The 8,451-nt window shown below is 38.9% G+C and overlaps 1 protein-coding gene across 3 annotated transcripts in view; it reads left to right on the top strand.

The window, feature by feature from the left end:
• The first annotated feature begins 1,510 nt into the window (after positions 1 to 1,510).
• CABCOCO1 (ciliary associated calcium binding coiled-coil 1) overlaps positions 1,511 to 8,451 on the top strand; it is a 126,673-nt gene continuing 119,732 nt past the window's right edge. For 2 of the 3 annotated variants that reach the window (XM_079900728.1, XM_079900730.1), the window contains exon 1: positions 1,511 to 1,611. In XM_079900728.1, the coding sequence (XP_079756854.1) occupies positions 1,531 to 1,611 (81 nt within the window). In that variant the 5' untranslated portion in view covers positions 1,511 to 1,530. The remainder of the gene's footprint in view (positions 1,612 to 8,451) is intronic. The other variant, XM_079900729.1, reaches the window with a different exon arrangement.

Below are 8,451 nucleotides of genomic sequence, written 5' to 3'. Positions count from 1 at the left end.
TAGCAATGTACCAAAGGCTAAATTTAAAGAATGTGAAGGGTTCTTACTTAGCAGAAGATGACCCGTTGTTTTCCATTTCTTTGAAGTAGTGATCAGAAGGAAAAAAATCAAATAATTAAGCATTGTAATAAGTTTGTAAGGTGGTAGCACTTAAGTATTAACTCTGGCAATCACTAAAAATTGACTATATTTTCACTAACTGAGGAAGTCTAACATAGTCCTTTTTAAACAGTGTTAGAAATCATAAACTCATTGCTGAGTGAATATTCTGTACTAGGAGCTAAACCAGTTTCTTTACGCATGAAAATATCAAGGGAAGGAGGACTCCACAGTCCACTTAAAAGACTAATCAAACATATACAAAAGTAGAGACAATTCATAAACACCAGTTAGTACAAATTGTGTGCAAAATCTTAACAGTAAGACAAGGAAAGGCACAATTATCATGAGGTTATATAAAGCTAAAGTGTTCAATTTGGTTTGAAAGGCAGTGGGCAAATGTAAGAAGTCTATGATGGAAATATTATTTTGGCAGGTGTTGTACAGGATGGACTAAAGTCAAGAGAAACGTACAAACTAATACTAATCCTAATAATATCTGACTACAGGTACCAGATACTATTCTAAACATTCCCATATATTAACATGTTAAATCCTCACAGTAATGCAATGAGGCGGACACTGTCATTATCTCATTTTACAGAAGGCGAAAGTGAAGCATTTAAATAATGTCTGATTTTTTGCAGTAAGCTTCCTGCATAGCAACTCCCACACAGGTTAATATAAGCAAAGCACATTTCATTATCAAAGAAGGTACTATCATCCAGAGAAGACTACTGATACTATTACTAAATGTATTGTTTTTCAATGTTTTTATTACGGAAAACTTCAAATATATATAAAGTAGAAATAATAGTATAATGACCACACCCCCTCCATGTACCCAGTATTGATTCTTCCACTATACCTCCACTCATTATCCATCTACCCCTCATGATTTTGCAGTAAATCGCTGGCATTTTACCATTTCATCATCACTAAATCTTTCAGCATGTTGCCTCTAGAAGATAAAGACGGTTTTTCCTTGTAAACATGACAATAACCGCCTAACACTTTAAAATAACAATTCCTTAATATCAAATATCAATCAAGTGTCAATTCCAATAATATATCTCACTTTAATACTTATTGAGAACTTGCTATGTGTTCGCAGTGGTCACTTCCACGTACACTAGTTCGTTTAAATTGCCTTCTTTTTTTTTTTCTTTTTTTTCTCTCTTACTAAAAGGAACGAGTCTGTCTCTACTCGGTGATTCAAGGCACCGCCGCGGACCTTCCCGGCAGAGCGCCCCGCAGCGGCCGGACCCGGGTCTCCCGCTCCCAACGCCACCGGGTCCCAGCCCTCTCCCAGCTGGGGACGCGGTTCCGGACCGGAAGCCGCTGTGCGTGGTGCTCACTTCCCCAGCCCAGCGACCCCGGCCCCGCCCCGGTTGCCCCGGCGACGAGGGGCCGCTGTGCGGCGGCTGGATCATGGCGGCGTCTGTGGGGACGACTCCCGGGGGGACGACCCCCGCGGGGATGACTCCGGCGGGAACCACGCCCGAGTCGGAGGTACGCCGTCCCTGCCCGGTACCCGCGACCCCCGAGCGCCCGCCCCCTGCCCGCGGCCGAGGCTGGTCCCGGGGAGACGCCTCCCGCCGGGGGTTGGGTGCGCGGACCCGAGTGTCGGAGGATTTGGGAGCGGGTCCCGGGCGGCGCGGGCTCCGGGGGAGTGAGAGGGGGTCCCGGAGCCACCGCCCCGCGCTCCCCGAGCCCTGCCGCTCGACGCGCCTCGTGCTCTCGAGTGTAAACTAGAAATCCCTCCGTTGGACGGTTCATTCGTTGCCCCAAAGGGCTCACAAGTACGCCCTTTTCCCCGATTCTCAGCACTTGAAAGGGAATTCTGGCAATCTTGAATGGGCCCGACTCTTTTGGAAATTACTACTAATTCACTTCAGATGATCACAGTTCCTGTTGCTCAAAAGCTGTCGTGGAATAATTACTCTTCATTGGTAGTGGGTAGATTAATATTTGAAGGCCAGTGTTTCCCTTATTATTTTGCTGTTTCTCTAAATAATAAATACATAATAGGAGATGGGACAAAGGAGGAACGCCTGGAAAATCGACCTTCCGGTTATGACTTAGTTGCTCATCAGCCCCTTGTTTTTAGGAAAGGTATTTAACGTCCTTGGGCCTCCAGTGGTTTCCTGTGTAAAATAAAGATTTTTCCTCAGGCCCCTCCGAACACCAGTTCTCAGTAATAAATGGGTTCTAGGTAACTTGAGTTACTCACAAGCTTTGTATCCCGAGATTTTAATTAAGAATATATGCCAGATATTACTAAAAAAATGTTTAAATCTTCACATACTTGAGTCAGTCATGTTGTCCTAAGAAGTTTTTTCTTCTGTTTTTTTAAGACTCTGAAGGTGAATAATGTTATAATTAACATTGCTAGGCTCAACTTCCTTATTTGTGTAAATAACATTTTTTTTTGTACCGAAGATATGTATTAGCTGCAGTTTTATAAATGGGGAAACGCAGAGCCAGTGAATTCAGTGCCTTGCCCAGAGATGTGCAAGTCATTCCCAAGCCATTCTTCCCAATACTGTGTGCAGACCACTGAAGCATGCGGATTCTCCTATGAGCCTTTTGAAATTAGCATACATTAAAAATACATTTTAGGGCTTCCCTGGTGGCGCAGTGGTTGAGAGTCCGCCTGCCGATGCAGGGGACATGGGTTCGTGCCCCGGTCCAGGAGGATCCCACATGTCGCGGAGCGGCTGGACCCGTGAGCCATGGCCGCTGACCCTGCGCGTCTGGAGCCTGTGCTCCGCAAGGGGAGAGGCCACAAGAGTGAGAGGCCCACGTACCGCAAAAAAAAAAAAAAAAAAAAACATTTTAATGTGGTAAACTGGTTCCTAACCCAGTTACTCCCTTGTGATCTCTAATGTTAAGTAATACAGTTTCAAAAGTGGCATAGGAAATTTCCCAATTAAATTGTGTTATTTAAATATATACAAAAACTTACTTATGAGAATGGACAGTTGTCAGTGTACACCCACATATATAGTTTCCCATGTAGATAATGGCCTTTGTAAGAAAGACTGATAATTTGGGGTTAATGAGCCTGCACTTCGAAAAAATACCCCATAAGTTTTCTTTTATTAAAAAATGCGAAGGAGTGCCATGTTCCAGGAAAAAAATAATCACTTTTTATAATGGACGAGTCAAACGAATACATATAGACGTTAGGTGATTATCTGCCATCTTAACCCTGTCAGTGGGCACTTTTGTAAACTTCTTGGAGAAGCAAGTATTCCCCATGACAATCAATAGTCTTTTAGTAACAAACCGAACAAATCAAGTTGGAATTTGGACTCACTTAACTGTGCTCATTTACTAAGATTAACACACTGCATGGTCAAAACTCCATTTTCCATTCTAATGAAAGCAGAGTTCCTGTAATTCATGGAGTAGACAGTTGATCCCTAGTGTTATGTCATTCATTAGAATAAGTCCTGCCTGCCACCCATTTGTGCCCGCTGTGGGTTTCAGGGGTTAGATAGAAAAGACAGCAAAAATCTCTCTCGGTGTGTCTGTTCCCAAGGCTACATCTTTTCAGTTAGGTACTGAAAGGTTCTTCTCAGGTCAGATTGTTTACTGAATTGATCCCCCAAGACCTAGTCCCTTATAGTATTATTTCTTAATAATTCTTTATCCAAATTGACTTAGCCAGTGCACCATCCAGTCATCGGAGCCAAGCAGTAGTGAAATATTTCTTTTCTTGCCAAGTCTATTGGAAATAAAGCATAAGCTTCCAATAGTCTGAGGTTTCCCGTTTGTTGTTTGTTCTCAGTACCTAAAATAAAAACAGCAAATTATCCCAGTCATATAGTAGGCACTCAGTAAAAATATAGCTTAACTAATTGAAATTATAGAGGGTCTGACATATGCCAGGAATGTAGTTATCATAGCTCAAAATCTGCTCTATAAGATACCTTGAACAAGCAGACATGAGATGCAGGTCCAGGAAAATATTTCTTATGTAATATTGCTTAAACTTTTTTTTGCCAACTATCTGAATTCAACAATCCAGTTTCTTTAGTAACCTGGGAGTAAATGCCTCCTTCTAAAAGGTAAGACTAAACATTTGGGAGATATCTATTTAAATGCACAAGACCAGAGAAATGACGACAGTCTGAAAATAAGTATTTCCTACGTATATATCTGTAACTGAAAGGAGTTTATAAATTCTCCGAAGTTAATTTATAAGTGAGTTTGTAAATGAATACTTAGAATTCAATCATCAGTCTTTTATCGATAGTTTGTTCATAAGCTGACTTTCTTAATATCTTCAAAAATACTATTTGGGACATGTAATCATTTAAGTATTATATGTAAAAGGACTATACTTCAACTCATATCAGAGACCTAAAAGAAAATGTAAATGATTATTTCCCAATTGCTTCTTTTGAATAATTTCCCTTAGTGTTAACAAATCCCCTAACAGATGACATTTATTCAATGCCTTTGGGACTTCCTCAGGACAAGGGGACACTTACATAATCCTGAGTGGAAAGATGATATCACCTGTGGTAAAAGCCTCAGTGTGTTTGGGGGAGGCCATAGACAATTCTCTCGACATTAGGCGGTCCCTACGGACCTTGAAAATAGCCCCCGCCCCGTCATTGGCAGGTTAGAAACACTTGGGGCTCAACTTGGGCACCAAGATGACCAGTTTCCTGCAGTTGCAATGTCATTCATGAGGTATTTATTGAAGCCATTTACAGCACATGGTGTAGATCAACCTGTGCAGGGCTATGGGAGGTTGCCAAAAAGTTGCTCAAAATATTGTTGAAAAAACAGTGCTAATATTCCTCAAAATGTGAATATACAGTATCATTATTTATCAGACACTTAGAACCTCTGGAAATATTGGCCTTGGGCGTGGAGGTATTGACAAACATTTGGGTTTGTCTTTCATCTTACCATTAGTCTTTGGGTTTCCTATCTTATTCTTATTTCCTGCTTCTTCTCCCCACTCCATCCTCCCTTTCAGGTTGCACAAATCATCTTCAATTTTTTTCTAATATTTAAAGTTTTATTTTACTAAAGTTAGGTCTTTAACACAGCTAAAATTAATTTTTGATGTATGTACTGTGTATTTGAAATGAGGATCTAATTTTGTTTTCTTCTAGACATGAACCATCAATTATGCCAGTTTCATTTACTATAAATAAGCCATACTCTCTTCCCATGGAGAATGGACTGACTGCCGCTATCACATTACATATGTACATGAATGGGCACAAGAATGGCTGAAGAGTCAGTGGAATAGAATAGCGAATCCAACATTTATATATGTATATGTATAAATTTATACATGTAGGTATATTTTTGAATTTCCATTCTCTATTTTTTTACACTGACTAGTTTGTCCATTCTTGTGTTACTGCCAAACTACTTTATATTTAACTTTAATGTCTGATTTGGAAAGGTCCCTCTCACTATTTTTCTTTTTCAAAATGTATGTATTCTTCCATAAGAACTTGAAAAAATGATTTCGATAGTTACAAAATGATACAGAATGATACAGTTGAGATTTGAGATTGTCATTGCATTATACTCGTAATGTGGGAAGGATTTAATTTTTTTTAATTTTATTTATTTTATTGTTGGCTACATTGGGTCTTCGTTGCTGTGCGCAGGCTTCTCATTGTGGTGGCTTCTCGTTGCGGAGCACCGGCTCTAGGCGCACGGGCTTCAGTAGTTGTGGCTCGCGGGCTCTAGAGCGCAGGCTCAATAATTGTGGCGCACGGGCTTAGTTGCTCTGTGGCATGTGGGATATTCCTGGACCAGGGCTCGAACCCGTGTTCCTTGCATTGGCAGGTGGATTCCTAACCACTGCGCCCCCAGGGAGGCATAATTTTTTTTAATTTGAAGGTTTCTAATAAATCTCTTTTATCAAATCTTGTTATTAAACTTTGATAAAGTTTATAATTTCTTTAGGTACTATACCTTTCTTATTATATTTTTAATCCAGTTTAATCAATTTTAATGCCATTTACATTTATAATTAGTTTCTAATACAGAGGAGAGCAGTTAGCCTTTGTATGTTTATGTTATATGTAACCATCTTAGAAGTTTCTTATTAGCTCAAACCATGTTAGTACAATGTCATGTTTCTTAGGTGTGCAGCCATGTAATCTTCACGTAAAGATTTTTTAATGTCCTCATTTCTAATATTTAAGCCACATATTTCATTTTCTTATTATATTATTAGACCCGCTATAGTGAGTTTAATTACAATAATGTTACTAGCCAGAATCCCTTTTTCGTTCCTGGTTTTCATAAGAATACATCAGTGTTTCTTCATTCAATATAATGTTTTGGCGTATAATCTTTTTTATGTTTAGCTATTCTTTTTTTTTTAATATTATTTTTATTTTTTGGCTGTGTCGGGTCTTAGTTGTGGGCACGGGATCTTTTGTTGTGGCACGCGGGCTTAGTTGCCCCGTGGCATGTGGGATCTTAGTTCCCCAACTAGAGATTGAACCAGCATCCCCTGCCTTGTAAAGAGGATTATTTTCTTTTTTTTTCTTTTTTTTTTTTTCTTGCGGTACGCGGGCCTCTCACTGCTGTGGCCTCTCCCGTTGCGGAGCACAGGCTCCGGACGCGCAGGCTCAGGAGCCATGGCTCACGGGCCCAGCCGCTCCGCGGCATGTGGGATCTTCCCGGACCCGGGCACAAACCCGTGTCCCCTGCATCGGCAGGCGGACTCTTAACCACTGCGCCACCAGGGAAGCCCTAAAGAGGATTCTTAACCACTGGACCACCAGGAAAGTCCCTAACTTTTCTTTTTTTAATTCATATTTTACTGAGAGTTTTGCTGCTGAATTCTTACAAATACCTGTTTATTATTTATTTTTATAATCATATTATTTTATCATTTAATTTGTCTTAAGTATATGAGACTTATTAATGATAATCTGTCCTTGCATTTCTGAAATTAACCTTATTTGCTCATAATGATAGCTTATTATTCTTTTAGTACAATGCTGGATTCAGTGTTCTAAGGTATTATTTTAACTAGAATTTTTGCATCTGAATTCATTAATGATTTTGACTTATAATTTCCTTTCTGTGCTAATTCAGGTTTTTGTGTATAGCCTGTGCTGGCTTCTAAAAAATGAACTATCTATGGTCTATAATTATTAGACTAACAGAATTTATGTGTTCTTGATTGTTCAGTAGAACTTCAAGTGTAAACTCTCTGGACATGGTGACCTTTTAAAAAGTAGACTTCCAGTTTAGTTCATGTTTGGTCAGGTCCATTTCTTCCCTTACCCTTGGTCAAATTTGATAACATATATATTCCTAGGAAATCACCCATTTCCTTGTAATTTTCAAATGTATTTCCATTTAATGTGGCATGTATTTATTTTTTCTTTAATCGCATTTGCCCAAGATTTGCCAGTTTTATTCATTATTTTAAAGAACTAGCTCTTGCTTTTATTTATCCTTCTTTCATCTACTTTTTGTCTTAAATTGGCTCCTTATGGTGTCCAGGACTATAGTGAGGTGAGTGAGGGGTGCCAAAAAATTCAGTAGTCAAGAGAAACTATATTTTAACGCAATATTTTAAAAACCAAAATTAATGCAAAAAATCCATAATAGGTCTAAATTTTAAATAAAGACAGCATCACTATTACTGATTTTTCCTTTTTGCCTCAGGCTCCAACATGGCTCAACACAGCGCTGCTTCTTAGGTCATTTATTTTCAGGCTTGAAGAAAGCCTTTCAAAGTGTGGAAATTGTAGACCATTCTCTGTTCTCTAAGACTGTGAAACACCTCTTAGGCATCTGTGCTATCTTTTTTTAGTGGACATTTATTAAGAGTCTTGTAAGACATACCACTGATGGATACAAAGGTGCCCCCAAAGGCTTAAATTCTAGAAGAAAGACATATGTACAAATGTGGAAAGTTGAGGTGACATTAGAGAAAAAAATTCAGAGAAGAAGTTATCTGAAAATATCAGGCTTACAATTTTAATGCTTCTGGAATAACAGCTAAAATCCAGCAGGTGGTGGAATAAAATGAGTTACAGTGCAGTTTAGCTTACGTATTTTCCTAGTTAGAGATGTAATTTTACAGAGAAAGTGATAATTACATATTTACATTTTTATTAACCTATTCATGAATTTTCCATTGTATCTTTAATTTTTACAAATCAGAATGTATGTATCAAAAGATTAAAGATTTTTAACCACCTTATATCCTTTCTAGGTACATGGCAGTATATAAACAAACAAAAGAAAAGCTCTCGTTTAAAATAGGTCCAGGAATTCAATTTAAGACAAAAGAAAACAAAAAACCAGAGGCAAACCCTCCTACAAGATGATTATCTTAAG

Source organism: Stenella coeruleoalba, assembly GCF_951394435.1.
Source record: "Stenella coeruleoalba genome assembly, chromosome: 16".
NCBI lineage: Eukaryota > Metazoa > Chordata > Mammalia > Artiodactyla > Delphinidae > Stenella > Stenella coeruleoalba.
This window is presented reverse-complemented; position numbering and strand designations above follow the sequence as displayed.